The following is a 24,862-nucleotide window of genomic DNA, read 5'->3' on the forward strand; positions in this document are numbered from 1 at the left end:
GACCTTGCCACAGCCAGCCAGCAATCCAGCCTGGCACTCGGCCTGTCGAACAGGAGGGTAATGAAGTCCAGCGCTGCTCACATGATTATTAAGGCTTTGACGCTGGGGGGCCTTTCAGAACCCTATCACCCTCCCCTCTCCTCCCCTGTCTGCCATTCACACAGCCAAAGTTCGATGAGGATAGTCATTCGTTACATGGTACTTTGGAAAACCACCATTGTGTTCCACAAAGAGAGCTAAAACTTTTGCGGTGCTCTTTTGGAGTCCGTATTCTTAGACAAATCTCTTTAAACTTATGAAGTGCACTGCACAACAATTGAACAACACTGAAACTCTCTTCTATTCAGTAGCATTTGATAGCTACTGATGTCCCTGCATGCATGTCATTCCAAAAACATATCATGTAAGAGCCATAACACAAAGTTAGATCAAATCCGTCACACTACTATTGGTGCTGACAGCCTCTAAATGCAATGCAGTTCAGCAGAAGAGCACCACTTCACTCTTAGTGTAACTTAAAGCTCCCTTGCCACAAGCATCTCTAGGCACGCATGGAACCCTGGTCCCATCAGGGCCAGACTGGGATTTGAGAGGTGTCTTGGAGAGAGCTCTGACCTTTACTAAGGCAGGACTGTCTGTTTGCACTTCTCCCGTAAGCCCCCCTCCAGTCAGACTGCTAAGCAACCCCATCAGACCAGGGGTGTGCATGCACCTACGGCCTTGGTGACATCTTAGAGACCATGGGGAGGTGGAGTAATGCAGAGGTTAATTCTGGTCATCTAGTATTTATGGGCTTCACTTCAGAACAAGGATTGACATTAACACTCTAAAGGAGACATCCCTCCTGTATATCAATAAAACATGGCCAGAAGCACAGGAAGAGCCTACCTTTATTCAGATCACCTGAGTCCCCACCTAGACTTGCATAGGAGGATTCTAAAAGTACACTAGTGGGTCCATCATTAGCAGATGCCTTTAGATTCAAAGAAAGTTTGTACAAATCTGTATTATAGTCCATAGTTTGTAATCTATACTTTAGAATGACACACTCGTGAACAAATGAGCACATTTCGACCAATCACCGGAAAGAATTTGTCCCCAAATCACCATGGTGACATCAACCTACCAATTACAATGCAGCAAGTGCATGCCCAGAGTTTGTACAAACAGGCTGTATGAACTGAGAGCATCAGATATTTTCTCACATGTTGGCCTAGTCTGTGAGGTGTGGGGAAATGTCAGGAAAATCAATAGATAAGGACCACATCAGACCAAGCTTGTCTGGCCTAGCAACAGAGCATCCCCATGGTGATGTCAATTACCTCTGCTTTACAACAAAAACACCAGGAAGAGCAAAACAGTCTCTGCAATGCTGTAAAACTTTTAATGCAGTCTCCTGGTTACATTGAGAAATTTGTAAGAAACTTCTTTTTTGTTTTCCATCCAGACTCGCAGGTAACACAGTGAATGTGAGAATCTTATTGATAGCTCTTTTTTTTTTTGCAGCTCGCTCTGTTTTTTATTCTCCTCATGGATGCCACATTAGTCAGGGAGAGGTATAATGTAACGAGCAGTAAGGTGCGCATAATTGCATATTAGCAGCAACACACTTGGCTGCACGGGAGGTGACTGCGCTAACGAACAGAGAGGTGTTATTAATCACCAATTAATAAAAGCAGGCAGATATCAGACTCAGTATATGGTACGCATGGTTTCCTTTGTTTCACTGGCTGGTCCAAGCTTGTTCTCTTATTTATTTCATAAGATTGATTCTGTTTGTGTGCCCTGTTGTCTATTGAGTTCTGCCTCTGATCCAGCCCCCTAGGAGTCAAATGAGGAGTGTTTGGCCGTGTTTGTTAGCAGATTACATGTGTATGTGCTCTATGAATGACTCCCAGAAACTGAGGGAACACCATCAGACATACCCAATCAAAGAGGATTATAGGAAACGAAACAAAGACTGAAAATAGCATATTCTGTTTGCGCACCATGAGGAAAAAAAACGCTTAATGGAGTAGTAAATGTGTTGCCACAAGGGCAGAGACAGTGATGGAGACCATGTAATCAACATACACAGGCCAAGTTGCTCTTGGGGCCCAAGACAAGAGGATATGTGTCAAGGATAATTTGCAGCCCTTAGCAAGAAACACAACAAGGCTTTCAGCTTCAAATACTGTTACAGTGTGCCTCCTGTCTGTTCCCCCACTCACAGCCAACACAGTATGTTTTTGCCAGGTTGGAGCTCAGTTAATATGAAAATGTGAGAGCTGGATAGTGAGACAGAGGAAAACGGAGAGATAGTGGACAGAGGGATGGGGAAACAGAGGGAACACAGAGGAGGTGGAGAAACTAGAGGAGAGCTAAAGGCCTCTCACTCGCTCTCCTCTCCAGCTCTGTAACGGCCCACAGTGCCTGCTTCACACAGAGCGGCCAGCTGTACAGCAAATGTGTCTTTCCCTCTCCGCCCCCGAACCTTTCCACCCCTCCAGTGCCCCCCTCTGCCTGGGCCGACCAGGCCACCGGCTCCTCTCTGTGAGAGAAGGCTCCTCCCTGACTTGGCTTCAAGCTCAGTGCTGTCACCCACCCAAAAATCCGTAGAGGTGACCTCAAAAACACTTTTCTAGGATGTGGTTTGGTTTGTTTGTTTACAGTTGTCCTTCTAAGCACTGTCACTTTGGCAGTAGGTGCTTGCAGTGGACAGGAGCGAGACGAGAATTGGATTGAAAGCAGATGTAACAGAAAAGCTAAAAATCCTTTTCACCTTTAAACCCCTTTAAGACAGAGTGTGTGCTTCAAAACATGTCAGGGCTCTGAAAATCCGCACAGGGACATTTGAAACAGTACGATAAATGGGCCAAACGTGCCCCCTATGAGGCTCCAAATGTCATAGTTTACAGTGGGGTCAAAGTGAAGCAATGGGGTGGCATGATGGCATGCTGATCAAACCAAACAAGCTTTTGTGTCAATAAAATGTGACCTTCAAAGGTCCTCTTAAAAAACTAGTGACTTTGTGAAAGCACTCTGATTTTAAATCTTTTTTTTTCCAATGCAATTCCTACAGATAAAGACAAATGAGGTAAACTGACCTGATGGACGGATTCGTTTTGTAAACTTAAAGAAAATTAGAAATACAAGGTTTGATAGTGAGCGCAGCAGCTGAAAGCTGTATAAATCTGTGTGTCTCTGGAGAAAAATCGGACACCCTCAATTCTGTAAGTGTGCCATGCCAAAAAAACTCTAAACTAAAGAGTGGCCAGCTGTCTTCTGGCCTGCTATTAAATTGCTCCTTGGATGGTGGCGATATCATTTTTTTCTCCATAGGAGTATCACACCAGGTCCCCAAACAGAGCGACCAGCTGTACAGCAAATGTGTACTGATCCATCTGGGCCCTAGCAGGCTGCGGCCTCCATCTTAAGACACGTGGGGGCCTTTCACAGGCTTGGCTGGGGCTGGTCTCTTACACACCCTTCTGTACCCATGGCCACCTCCTTCCCTTTCATTTACCTCCATTATCATAGTAAATGTCGAGTAGCTAGGCACAAAAGCTGCGCTTTGTGTCTGAACCAGGACCACCATCATCTGAGTGCAATATTCATGCATCAAAATGTGCTGGCAATCTAACAGAAGAAGAAGCAGCCATGAGCACTCAGGCCCAATGGGAGGAGGTGAGGGTGGAGGCTGAGTGCACTTGGTTTAGGTAGACTATTGTATTACAAAGGCAGCTCATATGGACTTGTCTGAGTGAGACAGGCTCAGGTTTTGTTGTTCCATACACTTAGCACTATGGTTATGTCACGGCACATCACTATATATAGAGTTATCAGTGTGAACTGACACCATGGAGCGGGGCATGGATGAAAACAACACCCCTATGAATCCAGCGTCTGCTCCATTACCTACGCTAATAACGCTGACAGCTGAGCAGAGATGACCCCAGCCCCCTGTTTCCCCTCTCCTGTGCAGATGGTCATTAAAAGGAGAAAGTGTCCCTTTTTTCAGTAGAGAAGGTATTTAGAGCTTTTCCAAATGAATATTTTTTTTTCTGTGTTTTTGGCCAAGATCAGCTTTGCAGTGATTACAGCCTGGACCGAATTTACCACCATTCTATATTAAAATGGGATTAATTCCTCAGAAGCAACATCAAATCACGAGATCAACATTAGCGTTGTAACACAACTAATCTGATGCGTATGTATTTCCCTAATAGCTCTTCAGTTTAAAATATTTCCTTTATTCTTTCCAGTTTCCTTTTTGTTTTGTTATACAAAATGCAATCATGTCTTGACAACTTCATCTTTCTAGCAAATTTTCATTATGATGAGTTTTGTTTTCTCCATATTTTACACATCACAAAACAAATGCATCTAACAGAAACCCTTTGAGGAATCTGATGAAACCCGTGATCATGTTGAATACAAAGCAATGGCATATCAGAGAAATAAGACATCAGACAATAACCCAATCACCTATCCTCCTGTTATCTTAAGCTGTCTGAATTCCACTATTATGGGGGGAACTGTGTTCTTGTGCAGCTGAAAGACATAAAATAACCAGTAGGGGGGTTTGTTTTCTACCCTCCCAGTGTGCTCCGTGCCTGCCTTTGTGAGAGAAAGGACTAATGCTGGCATGGTACTGTATTAGGCACCCCCAGTAGAATAGTGGGTGAGCAGATCTCAAAGATGAATACAAAATACACACCTACACACTCTGAGCTCGTCTCTCTCCTTTGCAAATACACCGCAGCATCAAAATCACAAATCACATGCTTCTGATTGTTTATGCACAAACAGTGGGTCCCTGATAGAATTGCCTACCAGTCCTGATAGAATTGCCCACCGTGTTTAAATTCACCTGCGCCTAGAAGCGTGTCCCAAACAGAGAGGCGGTTTGGTTCCAGATCAATGAGTCTCTCTCCCGCTGAAGACAACAGATAATGCAGTGTAATGAAAGAGCCGCCAAACGAGCTGAATAAATGAATGAATAAAGGAACGTGAGACCGGAATTCAGACGCCTACTTACTGCAGGCAAGAAAACCTGTTTTCCAATTGTCTGTTCTCTACAAATTATTCTGCCTGCATACAAATGACAACCAAAAGTAAAGACATTTTGAAAATGCGGAGGTTAGCGTTACACCAGCACTCTTTGTTTATGAATCTTGAGAAAGGAAATAACAAATTTGGACTAATTTTGTATACACAGTGTGGTAAAATCAAAAGTCCATTTCATTCTTAAGTTGATTTGATGTCATTCAATGCAGAGAGCATTAAAGTATATTACCAAATGTTGTATTCAGATCTCAGTTATCCAAAGGAGCACAATAAACAAACAAAAAAGTATGGTAACAATGTGTTTTTTAAACAATTGACTAGTATTTAGAATTTGAACAGTTTGAATATATATATATATATATGTTTATTTTTGTATTTAAATATTTCAATATTCTGTACAGTATGTTCTCACTCCTTCAAACTACCTTCAGAACAGAGTGGTTTGAAGTGGAGAGATTCTGCTCCACAAGCATGCACACTTACTATATTATAACATTCACATGCACGAGGAAGTGAAGATGATGGGGTTTTAAATGCACAACACTGGGGATGCAGTTGATGGTCAAATATAAAAATAATTCCACCTATTTGGTGATGTGATCCAGACACTTGTGAGCCTGAATGAGACAGGGTCAAATATTTTATTACATATATTGCATCACTCCTTAGTGTGCGATTCACCTAAAAAACATGAAAGCACTGTATCTAAAATGTATTTAAAATTAAAATATTTGGTTGTGAAACTGGATGAATTTTCATTAATGATATATATTGTACTGATGCTTGTTTTTCAAAATCATACCCTCAAACATTTAAAACTCACACCAAAATGCCACATTGATTAAGTCTATGCTACATTATACAAACGCTTTGGGAAATGCAGAAAAAAACCTATTAACATAAAACACTGTTTTTATGACTGTGTTGCAGGAAATGCAACAGAGGCCGTAATGAATGAAATAAAAAGTTATCTCCTACCCAGCATGTGGTTGGCCACATGAACTTGGATGTCCCATTCACTGTAGAACACCATCTGACATTTGATGCATTGGTATGTCTTCTTCTGTAAATAAAACCAAGAAGAAAGGGATTATTATAGTAAACACTGAATAAATGTAATATTGCTAACTGCCAATCATTCTACTTTTTCTTTACTTTAACATGGCAATGCAGAAAAACTTGTGAAACCCATCGAGTGCCATTCAATTTCATTTATTACAACATTAATTAACAATACCTCTTCGGTTTGAGAAGGACTGGCTCTGGGCATAGGGGACACCTGGGGAGTCTTGAGGTGCCCGCTGTTGCTGTCCCCAGCCTGTTCCCGATGCACTGCCTGGACATGGTTTTGCAACTCTGCCTCAGACTCAAACTTCACATTACAGCTGGAACATCGAGTCTTGGCAGCAGATGATGAAGATGTGGAAGAGGATGAAGATGATGAAGATACAGCTTTGCCTTTCCCATCCCCTGGACTGAGACTATCCCCCTGGATCCATGTGACTGTAGTTGTTGCTGGAGTGGAGGCTCCACCCTGCTGCTGTTGCCTTCCTCCATTTACTGTTGGGCTGGAGCTCTTGGAGCCAGCTGCTGTGACACAGGAAGCACAGAGCCCATAAGGCAGTCCGTTAATATCCAGCTTTACCAGGTCTTGTTTGGACCTGAAATCTTTCAGGCAAGAGGCGCACTTGAAAGGTTTTTGGGCATGGTGTTGCTGCTGGTTCTGAGACATGGCGTTGCTGCGGCCAGTGGGTTGGTTGGAGGACATGGTACCAGTTTTTTGCATGTGGAAGGTACCGTGAATCTTGAGCTCTAATGTGGAGGTGACTGTCTGCATGCACACCACACAGCGGAAACCTGTCAGGGAGTTCCTCAGGTCAGGGTGCATCTGGCAATGCTCCAGAAAGTCCTCCTCACTCTGCAATGGCATCTTACAAATGCGGCAGCTGCCTGTGTCCAGACTTTTGCTATGAGTGACCTTGTGCTCAGTCAGGGTGAGCAAGGAAGGAAAGCGCTCCCCACAGATGGGACACATGTAGTGTTTGACAGGCCCAAGGTGGGTCTGCATATGTTCCCTCAGCCCAGCCTCAGAGAAGAATGTGCGGGAGCAGACATTGCACTTGTGGTTGCCCTTGATCATTTCAGCTTTCCTTTTCATCATGGCACTCTCACCAGGGCGTATATTGTGGTCTCTTAACTGGTGGTTGGTGAGGAGCGACTCCATGGTATAAGATGCCCCACAGATGTCACAACCATACATTGGTTCTGCAGTGTCCACCTCTTCCTCACTTCCATCATGGCTATTCTGGGACTCTACCACAGATCCTCCTGCTGCCCCTGGACCATGGCTGTTAGTGAGGACACCTTGTAACTCAGTATCTTCTTTAGGATGACCATCTCCACCACTTACAGTTGAACCATTAGCACCACAATTTTGTGCCTTTCCCTCAAACACACAGTGTTTCTCCCTCAAATGCTTCTCCAAGAGGACAATAGCATGGAAGGCTTTACTGCAAAAACGACAGTTATACTTCTTACTGTGGGTGGTGATGTGGCACTGCAGCTCTACCTCTGTGCCAAAGGACTCCCCACAAAAAATGCAGCGATGGGCACGGCCCTGGTTTTCCAGATGACTGTGTTTCACATGTAGCTGTAGGTCAGTCTCATGCCTGAAGTCCCAATTGCATGAGGTGCAGCGATACACCTTTTTCTCATTGCTGTGCTTTACAGCCAGGTGGAGTTGAGTAGACACCTTTGAGTCAAACACCTCCTGGCACAGGGTGCAACGAAAGAAGACAAAGGTATGCATGTCGAGTAAGTGCTTCTGCAGATCATCCACTGACGTGAACTGTTTGTCACAGCTCTCACAGATGTAATAAGTGGAGGTAATAGTAAAGTGAATTGTCACATGCTTTAGCAGAGACTCCTGGTTGGGGAACTCTTTATTGCACTGTGGGCAGGTGAGTTGAGGCTGCAGACCATCCAGATGAGTTTTTAGATGAGTCTGGAAAAGGTCTAAACTGGTATACTTGGCACCACACTGGTTACATATGAACTCACTGGTAGTGCGTGAGGCTGAGCTGCCTTGTTTCAGCATCGTTGTTTCCACAGATATTGGAGAAGAGGGGCTTAGGGTGCGCAGGGACTTCTTTCCATTGTTGATGTAGTTCAGTGCCAGTGGTATGTTTTTGTGATTCTCCTTGATGTGCTTGTTGAGCTTCAGAACACTGTTGAATATAGGAGAATTGGTGCAGTATGAACAGGAGTACACCTCTACTATAGGCTCCTTGGGAGTTACAGCCAGGGGGGAGTCAAAGCGCAGGCTTCCCCCATCACAGTGAGTCTGACGAACATGCTCCTCCAAGGTAGCCTCTGTCAAAAACCCCATGAAGCACTGGGGGCAGAAGAAGGCATTGCTCTCCTTGGCCACAGGACTGGGAAAGCCATGGGAGCAGCGGATGTGTTCCTGGAGGGCATTGAGGTCACTCAACACCTCAGGACAGAAGTTACACTGAAGAAGAGCATCAGGCAAGCTGGCTAATAGGGCAGCGTGGTCTTCTGCATTGTGGACCTGCTTAAGGTGTTCATTTAGATTTAGTAAAGAGGGCAAAACCTCCAAACAAAACTGGCAAGTATGAGCCTGCTCTGGCTTGTCCAGATGCATGGTTCGCAGGTGAATCTGAAGTACAGCCAAACTGGAGAATACTTGCTTGTTACAGTAAATGCAACTGTAGGAGACTTTAGGCTGTTTGGAGGAACGTCCTCCCATGTCTAATGCATTCTGAGCAGCCCTCTTTCTCCTGCCTCTTGTCTTGGGCACAGGTGGTGCTGTCTCCACCATTGTGGAGCTATCAACAGAGAGGTTGGAGTCAGGAGTGGTACTAGAGACAGATGTATATCCCACGGTCAGCAAGGAAGGGCTGTTACTATGGTTGCTTGATTCTGGGAGCTGGTGGATGTCCATGTGAGCATAGAGGTCCTCAACAGACAGAAAGTGCTCAGAGCAGATAGCACAGGTGTGGCCCTTTCTGTCCCGGCTGTGGGCCTGGTCAATGTGAGTCAGCAGGGTGCTCTCATCACCGAAGGGCTCATGGCAGTATATGCACTGTAGGGTGGCGCCCAGGCCTCCATCCTCTGATGGAGAGCACTCAGGATGGCACTCTGCAATGTGCCTCTGAAGCTCTTCTGGAACATCAAAGCCCTCCTCACAACGGCTGCATTTGCGAGTTTCCTTCAGCTTCCACTCGTCAGCTCTAGAAAGGCTTGAGCTGCTGCCATCTTTGCCCCTTTCGTGTACTTGCATGTGGCCGTGGAGAGAGCTAGAGGAAAGGAAGCCTCGGCGGCACACAGGGCACTTGTGGGGTTTGTTGGAGGCGTGGGTTTTCATGTGGATTTTGAGATGATCACTGCGGGAGAAGGCAGAGTCACACTCTCCACAGTGGTACTTCTTATCACCAGTGTGGAGCTTTACGTGTCGGTCACGGCTGCGTTTGTGCTTAAACAGGCGGCTGCAAAAGGTGCAGCTAAAAGGGAGTTTATCGCCGTGGCTCTGTTCGTGACGCTTGAGGAAACTTAAGCGACTGAAGGACTTGTCACAGAACTGGCATGGGTATGGCAGACCAGGGCCCCCTTCTTCCTCACCGAAATCATAGTCCTCGCAGTGTCCTGGAGAAGTCTGATCTTTACTGGAGGGAGATGATGCTGGCCAGGAACACGATGGGTCATCCTCAAGATCAGCAGTGTCTGGAAAAGAAAAATGCAAAGAGAGAGAGGGAGGCATGAGACCAAGCCAGAAGAAAAAAAGAGTAAGAGTAAGAACGAATGAGCGAGTAAGAGTATTTTGTTAGACTGTATTAGCCTCATTTGTCATTTGTCTCAGTCCTTCAAATAGAAAAGGTGGGCCACTGTGGTGTTATTTGTCATAGTAATTATAAGGTTGTGGTATATGAATTTAGAATTCTTTGCAACTTAGAACATTTTTCTTCAGCAGAAACAATACCTCTCCTCAGGTGTTATCTAAAAAGTTACATTTAAATATGCAATTTAAAGTATAATTAGAGAAGAGAATGAGTGGAAATACTTTTACTACAATTAACCTTGTATGTGGCCATGTAATGGCTTTGCCAACTGTGATTCAACACACAATCTCCCTGACATTTAAAGCCAACACAAGACAATGGGTGTACTTTAGGATGTAAGCCCAGCATGAGGTAAATTAGAACATTTCTATTATTCCTAACAATTACTAGAATATTTTTGAAAAACAAGAGCCCTTGAAATGACCTTAAGACAAGACACGACAAAAGTGAAAAGCAGTTCCTAATAGTGAAAGAGAAGATTAAATATGCAATTTAGACCACAGCTATGCATAGCCTTTAGGAACACTCCAGCACTAAACAGATGATTTTCATGAAACATTGGCCTTACAGAACATCAATCAATAGCTATCAGATTATAGGCTGGGAAATATTATCATATTTGTCAGTGTGGCCTGTGCTAAGCCGTGAGGCAACTGATACTGGATGGATGAATGTACCATGTGCTGATGCAGGAGGGGATAGGGAAATGGATAGGGGAAGATAACCAAGTGGCTAACTACTTCACTCAAGGACAAGCAGGTGCACAGACTGACCAGGGAACACAAGTCAACTGACAACACAGCCCGCATTTGTGTTACATTAATGTGTCCCTATTCAAATCGTTTCTTTGCTGACATTCCTTTCCACTTGTTCACTGTACGGTAATATGAATGGAAAACACAGAACACTACTTTCCACAAGTTCAAAAGGTTATAGACCACTTCTTCCCGCTGCCGAATTCTAAGTGCTGTGAACTTCCTTACCTAAATAAAACAACGTAATCCCAACCCCTTCAGAAAGAAAGAAAGAAAAAAACTGTGTCAAAAGGCCAAAACTTAGAATGGGAAAAACAAGAGGAAACTGCAAAGATTTATGAGAGGGACGAAGGAAAAGCATGAGCTCTTTCCAGGATCCAACCCCTGTACTCTCCTTCGGCTGACAAATCTAAGTCTCTCTCTCCCCCTTTCTGTTGTTTTTGCTTGGAGATCTGCCCTTTGTCAGGATATCATGCCCTCTCTGAGCACTTACCCCCATCAGGGCCTATCTTCAGGAAACAGATGGGGTCGGAGGCCATTCCCTTGCCCCTCCAAACTGCTGAAAGCGGCACATTGAGAGCCCACCTCCACACCGTGGCCCTCCCGGAAACCTCCCACCCCTGGCAAAGCGCCCACTCTGCACACACATCTCACTCAAGGAGCAAACCTTGCCTGATTTGCTTGCTTTATCTTTCATACATGTCTCATTGTTTTATTTTCTCTCTCTCTCTCTGGTTTGAGGGAGGATGGGTGACTCAGTGCTTTGCCCTCCTCCACAGAGGGGGCGGATCTGCCCTCTCTCATACTACCTCCCAGGGTATAGGAGAAGAAGACAGTGCAAGAAGAATGACCCCAGCCAATGCCTTACAGTCAAACATATTGGCTCTGAGACAATAATATAAAACAAACAAATAAATGGGCCTGTATACAAGGCTAAATGAAATTCTACTGTCTTAAATGAGGATGTCTATGCCCTGAGACATTACTGAGCTGTCAGGACAACCTCATTGCAGTTTTTGTTTGTTTACTTGATGTATATTATTTATTTAGTGCCTTTACTCCAACAACACTCATACATAAAGTTGTATCTGTGGGGGACATGTGGGAGTTGCAAACACTGTTTGAGTTCAACTAGCAGAAATCATGTTTAGATGTGCAAATATGAAAGTTAATATTAGGTTTGTGAGATATTACTTTGGCTTCTATATCATAAAAACACGCAATATTATTATTAATAATATTAATGTGGAATAACATAATTATTTGTCTCCAAGATCTCGACTTATATTGTAATTTGGTGATTCAGTGGTTGTCTAGTAGCAATGAAAAAATGATCTGTTTTGTGTGTGTGTGTCTGTTTCAGGACAAAACTGAACATGTTTCTGTCCACATAGTGAGACGGACAGCGGTTGTAGTCTCTTACTCTCCATGTCTCTCTTCAATATGTCTCTCTTTCACTCACACACACACACACACACACAGTAACATATACACAGCACATACATGTGCCCATAGAATGCACATGTACAAGCGCAATGGCCGAAACAAGTGTGTGAACAACTGTAGATGAAAGAGCAGTGTTCCTCAGGAGACCTTAAGAGGAAAGAGAGAGAGACTTGTTTTTTTCCCTTTTTCACCCAGACAAGAAATGCCCAGGCCTCAGCAGCAGCCTGAGTAAATAAAAGAATGCGCCTTACTTCCCTGTCTCTCGGGCCGGGGGCCTGTGCACGCCAGCACTCTCTGTGTTGCTGCCAAAGGGGATGCTGGGGCCTGAAAAACTACACCCTGCAGCTGAAGGGCTGTCTTTGTTGGTCTGCCAAGGCCTTCCTGAGCATCCTCCAGCCAACAGCCTGTCACGTCCTGGGAGGAAGACCTCCATCTTAAGGCCTGTCCCTCTCTGGGAGTTCTGTCCCTACCCCCTCCTTTTCTCTCTTTTAAATGACTCCTATATGGAACAAAACAACCTCATTTGGAGAGCTCCTACTGGGGATGGCATCAAATGTGTCATAGCTATATATACTGGTAAAAATAAATACAGCACTAAGCTACACTATATGAAAACTTTTTTTTAGTAGTAAAAAAGCTTTGCCTGTCAAGTCCACTAAATCAATTTAGTATATGTAAGGTGCATACAAATTAACAACATCCCTGTACTGTGCATATTAGTGTTTATTTTCTCTTTTTAACAGCAAAAGTAGCCACTAAAAATCCCCTTTTCATACAGGTCTCTGTTTCCTCTACGCCAGTCTGAACTACTCTTTCTGCACCACTTCCTCTGTGTTCATTTATAGCACCCTTACCCAAAGTAAATACTTCTGTTCAAATAATCCTTAATGCTGGGAACAGGTAAGTTTGCTGTTTCTGTACACATCAGCAAAGCTGTCAAACCCCTGAGGAATGTTTTAATTTATGCAATTAATGTATTTGAGAATTAGTAAGATATATAAATATATATATTTTATAAAAGAGTAAATCATTAATTTTTCCAGATGACATTGTTTCCCTTTGGACTTGCATACATATGTTGGCAAATATTGCTTCTGTGTATTATTTATAAAGAAATATTACAAATGTATTCTTTGTAGTAATAAACCACCATCATAGTAAAAGTTGAACAGACGATCATGAAGGAATTTTTGGACCACTAACACTTCAATTACACAATTGTTGAAATAGAGGGTGTGTAAAAGGTTTTACACATTCAAAACCAGTAAAATCCCCTTCCAGCAAAGATTAAAATCTTAGTTTTATTATCCAACATTTGTAAGTCTAACAAATAAAAGAGTTAAAATAAAAAAAGAACGAAAGAAGAAAAAAGAAAGAAGCAAAAAAAGTTTGATGAAATTTCTTGTTTAATGTATTTGGATTAAAGCTAGAGTATTTGGTTTAACATTATGAAGTGCTATAAGACATCATTCAAACTCAAAGGGCTTTTTGTATGCATATGCATAGTACTTTTGTACTTTAGTAATTTTTTTCTTGCCATTTTAAAATGTGAAATGTCTTTTTACAACCATCAGCACGACTGTGATGTCTTTTCGCCACAAAACATGCAAAAAATATAAGCTAATATTTGCAGAAAATGGCATTGCTATGGAAAAACTACTTGATATTTGCTTTCAGTAATAATTCAAAGATCAACCCTAGACTGCAAATGCATTTTCTGGTGTAATTGGAACTTTGTACCCCATATTAAGTGCAATAAATAAGTAAGAACACTTCAGTTGTGATTGTTCGTGTTAGACTTTTTTTCGCCCAAAGCTTGCTTTTCAACAATGGTTCACAAGCGTTTGTGACTTGATTTTATCTAGATCTAGACCTACCAATCGCCATGGTTTGGGAATAACTCACTGCTGGAGCCTGAACCTTCACATTTGAGTTCCTGGACCTAGTTCAAGATTGCTTATCACTGCCTGACAGCAATAGAGTACATTTCTTCTATTTGGGAAGCCAAACTCTTATCCAGGTCCAGGACCTTATCTTATCAGAAAAGTGTTTTTTTGCTTTTGCTCATCTGCCACTTCTATAGCAAGCAGTACTTTGTTCAAAAGCCATTCTAGTGAAGCAAAGCATGGCCGTACTTTCAGCCGCCAAATCTTATCTTCCTGTGTGTTGTACCAGAGATCTGTACGTAGTGGTTGTCATAAGAGATGTGTTTGTGTGAGTATATTTGTGGCACATTGGGGATTGGGGATTCATTGAATAAACAAAAAGCTGACAACTTGTCTGATGTAACACCATGACCCCGCTTCATATTCAGAGAGGGGATCTTTTTACAGTTACAGGGAAAAGTAGTGAGCCTTTCCCATGAGACAATGCATGTGTCATCGCAACGCTTTTCCTGTTCTGATGCCCAAATAGCAATGTGTGTCTGAACACCATGCTATCATGTACGGCCGTGTTTGTGACACAACCACTTAAGATCTAATAAAGTAGGTGGTGAGATGTTTTTTTTTTTTTATTACATTAGCTAAGACTACAATCTTCCTGACTGAGAGAGAAGGGAGCGGGGTGTCAGTTTTTTGGGACTAATTCCAGTCAGATGAACAAATCAGTTGATTCAGGACTGGGAGCTCAGAGGACACAGAGCTATTGGAAGAGGCCCAGTGCTGGGCTTTACTCACAGTAGTCCTGCTACATCCCTGTTTTAAGACATCAAATCCAGTCAAAATGAAACACTGATAATTCCCAGTAGCTGTCAACAAGAGTGCCAGGTGGCTAGATGTGGCTTCTTGCACCATGCAGCTGATTAACACACACTAATAAGCACAATTAGGAGTATTTAACAGAGGTGGTATTTACCAATGCATGCTCTCTCTGAGATATAGCATTGTCTATGTGTGTGTGTTGTGTGTATCCTCAGTCTGTCTCTCAGTTTTGCTCTTTTTTTCTTAGCAAACACAATATGTTTTTTACACATCACTGAGAAATGTCAGGTCCCTTTCCCCCTTTGCTACACATCAATCAAATCCACTACGCTAAAGGATGAGAGGGAGGGGTTGTGTGAGACGACTGGAGGAGCAGTGAACAAGGATGCTATCTTTTACTGGACGAGGTAGAAAAACAGTAGATGAAATGGGGATTCACTTCCCGGGGTTTCATCAATGCTGTAGCAGCGAGTTACTCTGGCCCAACATCATGTACACACACAACAAAACACATATCAACACACACACTTGAAGGAGAAATGCACACACCCCCAAACTGCAGTCAGTGGGGATTTTTTCACACAGGGCCTGACACAAAGAGCTGGAACATCAAGCACTGTCCTGACTCTGTGGTCTGGGTGTCCATTATTCTGGCCCTCATGGCTCTGTCTCTCAACCATGGGGAAGCGGCAAACTGTCAACTACTTTGTCCACATTACCCACGTCCCCCAGCTCAGACAGGAGCACTTGGTCACTGTCCCAGAAATCACAGTGCCCCAGTGGCATCCCGGGAAAGTTAGACAAATGGAAGGCCAGAGGAGGAAAAGTAGGGCGGCCAGTCATCCTTTACTAGGCTTTTTCTTTTCATGATAGTGAGACACAATGAAAAGTGGAATTCCATTACTTATCACAGAGATGTGCGGCCCTGCATGTGCACCAACACATGCATCAAAATAACAATGGTTATCAATGATAATGTCTATTAAGAGGTTGTTTTTGCTGTGTGGAGGATCTGCTTCAATGTGTTTCTTTAAGATTAGCATTGCATATCAATCCATAAGTGCAGTGTTTGAACTCTGAAAGCATGCCAAAGATGATATAATGCCTTGTAACACATTTCGTATAACAACTGCATACTATTACAGTTGGGTTACTGAGGTCATTAACAAACTTTACGATATGTATGCTAGAGGCCACTATTATCCAGCCCTGCAAAAATGTTAAGATTTATATATTTTACAGTTTGATGAATATAATCAACATTTGATTTGAAAACAATGCTTAGACACTAAAATGGCCACTTGTGTTTGGCTCTGCCTGGGTTTTCTGAGAGAACCAAGTGTTACATGAGGGCAGGGCAAAGACAGGGTTAACAAGAAATTAAATGACCAGAAGTGCTTCAATTTACAGCATTGAAAATTAAATCTTTTTTTTTTTTAGAGAAAAAAGAAATTAATGAGAGGACATGAAAAAAGGAGACATTTAATTACTCCATTATTCAAGAAAGGTGAATTTGGGGTTCATAATAGGCTACTAGTCAGCGTGCAGTAGGTGGGCTCGAGGGCTAATGTTGATGTTCTGTTGTTTCAGTTTAATTTTACTTGATTTGAAGTGTTTGAATTATTAAATGTGAATCACTTTGGAATCAAAATACACTTCACAGCATGCATGTCATTACCTCTGTGAAATTCGATATTGCGTTTTACATGATTAATAAGCATGTATTGGTTGTAAAGATTCTACCGCTATAGCAAACACATTTTAATAAGGTGAACTCCTTTTAAATGTCCTGTATGTTTCACAGTATTTAATCACAGTGTGAAAACAACCAGCCCTATTAGGCTCTGGTTGAGATAAGACCCAAAGCAAGATGAGCTGTGTTGAGGACGTAGGTGGAGCCGTTTGTGTGTGGGAGAGGGTTAGGTGGCAGTGGTGTCATCTCCTGTGGAACCGAACGGCTAGTGGTGTGGAGAGAAAGCACAGCTGACCACTTCAGGTAGACTACAGCACAAACAGGAAAGAAGCTGTCCCCCAGGTCTTGGCAGGACAAGTAGGCACAGTGAGTCTCCCAGGGGAGAAAGAAGGATGACAATCTGTCCCCCAGCATGCCCCTTTACCGCCTGCCTCACTGCACTAGCTCTAAGGGAGTGCTGGGCCAGGCGGGTCTGGGCTGGGCTGGGCTTCAATAGTCAAGGGAGCCACTCCGCGCGTGTGTGTGTGTGTGTGTGCTGCTCCCTCAACACTGCGGCAGACCAGGCACAGGACCCAGTGGACGGTCAGCTAGCCAGTCAGCCACTGTGAGAGATGCTGCAGCCCTGTGCTGTGCTGCCTCCCTACTAATATTTCCCTCCTGTGCGAGAGTTTACTTGGGAGCCCTTTTATTTTTCCCCGCTCTTAGTTACTCATGGAAATGTGATTTATGTGATCACTTGGAAAAGAAAAAAAAAAATGGTTGTGAGTACAGAAATATGCTGAGTTACTGTATGGTTGCTTCATTAAAATAGGGTTTGCTCTGCAAGATTCAAGAGGTGCTATCCATTACTGAAAACCAAGCACAGCACTCAGTGAATTTGGAAAATAGGGTCTAATTCTTTTTAATCAAACTACCTCATAGTGACCCATAAAACTTGGGCTAGACTTCAACAGAGAATTCACTTTTTTTAGGATAGCTTCAGACACTTGGATCTATGTTCCAGTGCACTGGGGATATTTTTAAAAAGGGCAGTTTGTCTGCCAAGTGCCCATAAAAAGTCTTATATCAACACCTCTTTTTTTCTCACAGCAAATGAATAAATTCACACATATATGACAAACAACTCCAGCAATAGACTCTTGTGTTAGCTTTAGCATTAGCAGTTGCCACAATAGACTGATCCTGCCTCTTGACCCATGACCTTTAGCTCCTCTGATTAATACACTGTGGCTCTATTTGATATCTGCTCCATGCCATCCCAGCTTGTCAGTGGTAAAACAACTGGAGACAGCCCAGGAGGGAGAACAAAACATGCATTTTGCAGAGGAGAGTGGGAGGGGAAGAAAAACAAGTATCAACTCAAGCAAGACGATGTATTTTCATGCATCCCTGTCTTAAATGTCAAGATTTCTTAACCCTCAGTGACTGCAGCGCTGACACCTCTCCAAGGTTCAACAGAAACCGCATTCATTAATAATTAGCTTAGCTGTGAGGACAGGGAGTGAGACGGAGAATGAGAGAGTAAGCCAGAACGGCTAAAATTTAAACTTCTGTCCTTTCCCGAGAGAATCAAATTTCACTACAAGTTTTTTCAGTCTTCTTCATTTCTTGTTTTCCTGGTGTGTTGGCCAGAATCCCGCAGGCGGCCCACGAACGAGCGATTCAGCCGTCGCATCAGCCTTACTACTCCCTCCTCTCCTTAATCATGGCTCTAATACCCTCCAGATGAATAAACATCTTCATCCCCCCTCTGTTAAAGCCAGAAGGCTCCTCCACTCTCGAGTCCAAAAAAAGGGAGAAAGACAGCGAGAAAGAAATGGAGAGTTGAAGAAGGAGCACAGGAAAAGGATGACAGATGGAAGGGTGGATCAATGTTGAAATGAACCAACAGCAAAGTAACAAAGCCACGGCAAGATTTTCTGGTTCTTCCCATAATTCGTCTGATCTATTTCCCCCTTGACACAATTATCACAGTCCTCCTAATTATTTTTTCTTCTTAAACAGATTTCTAATGGCAGACTGTGGCTTTTTTATGATCATGTTTGTAAAGAAGGAGGTTTTGCGAGCTGTTGTGCAACCTTGTCGCCTCAGACTGTGTCCACAGACTGCACAGGAAGGGGGAAGGGGGAGGAGAGGGAGGAGGTGGGTGGGTTGTCTCTGGAGAATGGGCCAGGCCCCAGACCAGCACTTCCCTGGCCCAGTAACTGTGCCAGAATACTCATGACATGTGTGTACAGTATGTGAGCGCAAATGGCAGACAGATTTAGGGGTTTGCTTTGTTTCCCCTTCTATTGTTTTCTGCTGGTGTCCAGGCAGCTCACCATCATATCTTAATACTACTAAGTATTAAGAAAACACACACATGCACGCTCTAATACGCATGCACAAACATGCACCCGTCTCAACAAACGAAAGCGTTCCTTCCCTGCCCTCAACCTCATCTTCATTTGTACAACAGGGCTAGAATATGAGGCCTGAATACAACTAGACAAATGACTACAGGGCATTTTACTTATTCATCCATCACTTCACATTGATTTATTCCTGTTTATCTATTTATCAGCTGAAAAAAAAGTTTCCCCTGGACTGTTTTTCTAAAAGTTTGGATGCTGACGTACTAAGTGGAAAACTTTCAGGGTCACTGTAGAAAAATCCCTAAAAGAGATTATTGAGGTTCATCTTACCCTTGAATACCCTCCTCTCATTCCACCACCTCAACGGATACTTCTTTTCGCCCTATTTACATGGACCCAGCACTCCTTGGCTTAGTAACCATTTACTTAGTTACACACTGCCACCTGGGAGGCTATTTATGTCTCTCTCAGGAGAGGAACTCAATATGACTGCCAACCAACACCGCCATTGAATTATCACTAGGAACCAAAAGCTGCTTTATAAACAGTATTAAGTGAGTAAATCAAATGTTACAGGCTAATCATGTGTTGGAATAAAAAAATAATAAAACGCTAAAGTGTGCGAAACCTTTTGAATTTCAGGAGATTTTCTTCCTACAGTATATTCTGTAATCTCATGTCAATCGAAACGTGCATCTTACCATGATGAACCCATTTCAAGGATCATCATTCAGGAGAGAGAATGTAATAGTCCACCAATATCAGTTATCACTGACAGCAACATCCATATCAGTTAATTACTTTTCACTGGGCTGTTGTAGATGAGACGACATCAGGCTTCATTGGTATAAGAAAAGAGAGCATAGTACTATTATGCTATTAATAAGAAAGTGCTACAGTGTTACTGTAACACTAATATAGAAACAGCATACAATGAAATAGTAATAAAGCCCATGTCACTCCTCCACTGGCTATCTTACACGGCTATTTTAAGTTTCAAGAGAATATTACTAATAAGGTGACCTTTAATTAAATTTGGCATGCAAATAAGTTGATGAGTCAGACAGAGTGTGAGAGAAAGAGATATTCTAAGATTACCACTGGACTTCTGATGACACACACATTACACATAGTGCCATATCCCCCTGGTAAAGTGATCCTTGCTGTTTTTTTTTCTTTTCTTTAACATAGCATACACCCAGCAGAAGCGAGCAGGAGGGAGCACTACATTTCCTTAGAGTTCTTGGGTTAGTGAGGTGACAGGCATCTCCGCAGCTGTTCATTGTCCGAGGGAGGAGTTGAAGTTGGGCACTATAATCTCTTGCCCTACGCATGCAGCACAGAGGAAATGTGGGCATAGAGGTGGTGCACAGCCCCCGGGGTAATTTGTAAAACATGAGCCATGGCACCCGAGTAGTGTGCTGAAGCTCGGGTCAGGTGACTCACACAGGTGCACCATGGGATTATCTCTGGTGAGGAAGCACACCTACTATCACAGACATGATGGGCCACACAATGTTTTGTAAACATGCACCTCTAGAAAAGTTGCTTCAGTTTTTATTTTTAGGAATGTGTTGAATGCTGGAGGTGTAACAGGGGTGGAAACTACATTGTTCTTCATGGATTTTTTTCATAGATCTTTTAAGACTATTTTAGATTATCAGCTTGCCTCTGAAGGTGGAGGGTCGGAGAAGTCGGTGCATTTCTTCTAAGGGATTAAAAGCTGTGACTCCTTTACATCATTAGCTCCCTGATATACAGATATTGAAACATAATAGTTCAAACATACCGCACATGCCTTAGCCCACACATGTCGCTTTAATAACAAGTGTGAATTTGGATTCTACAGACATAAGATCCCACGTGCATGCACGTTCTTTGCTTTGCTGGGCCTCAGATAACCTTTATCCTATAGGGTTTAATTAATGTCAGCCAGTCTACTCTGCCTTTCAGAAACAAACGACTTATTCCTCTGCCCTCATGAAACCCAAATCCCTCTGTTTCACTGCTGAGGCCGACTGCCTTGTTTATCCCAACTACAGGTACTGCTCCCTATTAAGGCCAGCACTTGTTACAGGGAAAAGGTTGAATTATTTACCAACACTAGAGGGGGAGGAAGAGAGAGGGAGAAAGAAACAGAGATAGAAGCATTTCATACATGGGATGATATTTTTATGTTATTTTTGAGGTTATGAACAAGGCAAGAATAATGATCCTTGGATATTGGATACAGGTGCTGATTACCAAAGAACCAATAAAAAGGGTATCCTGGCATACACTAAGTAGATATTAAGGCCATACAGAAGGATGAGTATATTCCCCCAAAACATTATGAATTAAATCTCTCTGATGAAAAACACCTCACACTCTGTGCTTAAAAAGTAGAGTTATGCATTTGCTAATGTGTAAATAGATGAATGTGTTTTGTTAAATAGATACCAAGGGTGCTCGTGCGCACTCTTCACTGAGGGCAAACTGTCTGCATTCTATCTGCATCTCAGCCTCTCTGCACAATACAACAAAACATACAGAAAACAAAAGGGAGCACAGAGGGGGAGAACGAAGAGACAGACCAAACAATAAACTCAACCACAAGAGACAGAGTTTGACTTTGTGCGTGTGTGTGTGTGTGTGTGTGAGTGTGTGTGTAGTGTGTACATGTGTATTGAAGAGAGAGACAGAAAACAAGAGGAGGACGAGGCAGATGAAGACAAATGCAGAAAGGGAAAGAGACAGAGGGCGGCAGAGAAAACGAAAGACAGAGGGAGAAATCAAATTTGCAAGAACATAACAAAAAGCTGTATCTCCGACAAAAGAGAACACACAAGGGTATTTGTCTAGCTGTCTGCACCAGCAGGATCCTCTGAAAGTTTATTAAACTAGAACCCTTCAAGAGAAGGCAGAGAGTAGTAAACTATACTACTGGGGAGGAAAAGAGAGAGGGAGAGGGAATGGGGGGGCTGAAAAGAGAGAGAAAAAAAGCTAGCTTTTCAGCCTCTGTCTCTCAGAAATTCTTTTATTTCAGCCATGCATTAAGTAACCTCCCCACTGAGTTCTGCTCCCCTTCCTGGTGTGGATAAAGCCGTCCCTCGGGGGAGCCGCTGGTAATTTCCAGCTTCGCCAGAAACTCAGGTATTAGAAAAGACCGCTTGGGGACCTGCCACAATATACCTTCACAATTTCATACGCTCTGAAAAAGAGAGAGCCCCTCCCTCCTAGCCTACCCCCACCCTCCCAGTAAACCCCCTTGAGGGTCCCCAGTTCAAATTTCTGAAGTGCAGACAACGGGTGTATATGTGGGGGAGGGGAGGGTGGTGGTGGGGGGCCCGTGGGACTGAGCACCAGCAATAGAAAATCCACTGCATAGAGGAGAAAAAAGCATTTCCTCTCTGGTCTGGCAGGAGTGCCTTTTTCCCCTGGCTCCCACCAGAGGCTTTTTACAAAACATGTGTTGCTGACATGTTGACAGATTGCTCAGTGAAGTGTTAGGCGCATGCACACGGCTGGCCATTTAGGGGGACATGGCTTCCTACCCAACATCCTCTACCTGAGGCACCATGTTTTATACATCATCCCCCAAAGAAAAAAAGGAAACAATAAAAGGTAAGGGAGTTGCTTCCTTTGTGAGGAAAGCAGAATATCAGAGAGCGGAGAGAGACTGCGTATAATGCTGCCTTAGCTGAACTGCGGTGATGGGGAGGAGCAACGGAAGTAAGAATAAGGGAGGGAAATGGTTTCAGGCAGGGAAGACAGATATAAAGCATAGAGGTGGGAAAAAGGAGCTTGAGGATGGATGTATGATTATGCTTGTGTACAGCAGGTGAGCTTGTCAAGCCAATAAAAAAAAACTCACAAGACCTCCTCTTTGCCTTCCAATACTGAAGCCACCATTAGTAGGAGGAAAAATGGAATCTGATCAAAGGCCAGCTTCCAGATCCAACTTCTGCTCCTATCAGGGTATCGACAGCACACGTCTTAATCGCCCTGCGGCTCCAAAAGTGCTGCCGTGGCAACAGGATGGAAATGGGGATCATAATGTATTCATGGTGCCGGCGACCTGGGGGCTGCAGAGCGTGCTCTCTGGGGACCGCACTTTACCCAGAGCCAGACGTGTCTGGGCAAAATCACTCCACACAAGACAGCAGCAGAATACTGAGGAGCCATGACAGGATGGAGGGAGGGAGACAAAAAAAAAAGAGAAAGAAGGGAGGCAGGAGAAAGAGCCATGGATAGAAATAGAAGATGATAATAGAAAACAAAGATGGAGAAGGGTAGGGACATTACAAAGGTTGCTGAGGGGTCTAAAAGATTAAAGTAAAGAAAGGAGTAATGATTGCATTACTACAGTACTGAATTGAAACTTCAAAACACAAAAGACCTGAGGAGAGATCTGAGGCCTGGGGTGGAAAAAAACACAAAGTGATTGGTGGGAAGGGGCTTGCTGGGATGAGTGGCTCTACCTTGAGAAGTCTGATGCTGCTTGACCAGGTGGGTGGTTGGCTGGAAAATAAATTGCAGAGGAAATTGGTCCAGATTATCAGGGCCACAAAGAGACATTGCCCTTTGGCCACTGGTGAGGATGGATAAATGGCTGGATGAGTAAATGGACGAAGGGATAAAGAGAGAAGATTGATAGCTGAGCAGATGGATAGTTCAGTTGGACTGAGAGTCCAGTTGCCTACCATCCTCATATCTGTTCATCCTACCTCTCCGGAAAAATAAAAATGTATATTGGGGATACATCTTCTTTTTATCCTCACTGAACATGATGGGCTCTCTGACCCTTTCTATGTTAATGATCCCCCCTCTTCTACCACACACATACCTACCATATATGTATACACGAACTCATACACAACTGCAAAAATACTCACGCACAAACAAAAACAAAGCTATAGCCTGACCTGCTATTCCTCAACAGGAGGGCAGCTACAACAGGCACCATGCCAGGTAAACATCCTCAAGCCTTGTGCACTCACCGCAGAGGGTAAAGCTCAATCCTGGAAACACAGTCTAAAATACAAGAAATAGTCAATTATGTTTAGCACTAGGAAGGCATTCTTAGAATATATATTTCTCTTACATGGCTCTCCTGCTGTATTGAGAAAAAAAATTAAAAAGATGCAAATTTTGCTGCATTTTATATCAAGGTTTCTTCTGTAAGAGAAAGTCATAACACTCGCCCCTAGAGGTGATGATTCAAATGCATTAAGTCTACCAAAATGAGAGGATTCACCTGCAGACTGCAGTGCGTCCTTCTACACTAACTATCCTCCACACGTAGTACACCCTCAGGCATTCAACCTAGGGCCACAACTACTCCCATGTCTGTCTTTCCTCCTTTCCTTTAGCTGACAGGTTCTTCGACTGCTAAGCTCCAACATGGACCTCTGTGTTTGTGATGACTGTGCAGAGCAATCAAGGGAAAGAATGAACAACAAAAAAAAAAAAGAATGATGAAGATGAGGCGAGAGAAGGAGTGCAGGCGAAGAAAAGGTAGAGAGAAACAAGGACATCAACAACGTGTTCTCACACAGAGATGACCCCTGGCCATCCCGAGGCATCTGGTTTATCTGGCTGTCTGGGTAAGCCACGCACACACCTAATGACTCCAGCCTGGTCCATGTCCCTTAGGTTTTTTTTATCCCGGATTATGGATGTGGAATGACAATGGGCTGGTAAACTACTGTGCCTCACGTCTAAGAGCTTTTATCAGACAAGGAATTCTCCATGATGAAAGGACTGCGGTGAGTTGAGAACAGGGTTCAAAGTTACTGAGAAGTTATGGCATAAGTTTTGGAATTATATTCACAATATAATGTCAGAATAATCAATAATTTCAAAATGTTTGCAATACATATTTAAGACACTGATTTATTTAATGCTGCTGTATCACTGATTTATGTGCATCACAACTAGTATATTACTTCTCAAACTGAAGGTCAAATATACCCATAATTCTTAGTTGCGCATAATGTTTGGGGCCAACACAGTGATGTAGTTT

The 24,862-nt window shown here is 43.2% G+C and overlaps 1 protein-coding gene across 5 annotated transcripts in view; it reads right to left on the bottom strand.

Annotated features, from left to right (window-relative positions):
- LOC113171965 (zinc finger protein 521) overlaps nucleotides 1–24,862 on the bottom strand; it is an 87,044-nt gene that overhangs the window by 37,524 nt on the left and 24,658 nt on the right. For 4 of the 5 annotated variants that reach the window (XM_026374713.2, XM_026374712.2, XM_026374710.1 and 1 more), the window contains exons 4-6: nucleotides 6,287–9,792; nucleotides 6,028–6,112; nucleotides 5,634–5,666 (exon numbers count right to left, since the gene is read on the bottom strand). In XM_026374713.2, the coding sequence (XP_026230498.1) occupies nucleotides 5,634–5,666; nucleotides 6,028–6,112; nucleotides 6,287–9,436 (3,268 nt within the window). In that variant the 5' untranslated portion in view covers nucleotides 9,437–9,792. The remainder of the gene's footprint in view (nucleotides 1–5,633; nucleotides 5,667–6,027; nucleotides 6,113–6,286; nucleotides 9,793–24,862) is intronic. The other variant, XM_026374711.1, reaches the window with a different exon arrangement.

Source organism: Anabas testudineus, chromosome 17, assembly GCF_900324465.2.
Source record: "Anabas testudineus chromosome 17, fAnaTes1.2, whole genome shotgun sequence".
Classification (NCBI taxonomy): domain Eukaryota; kingdom Metazoa; phylum Chordata; class Actinopteri; order Anabantiformes; family Anabantidae; genus Anabas; species Anabas testudineus.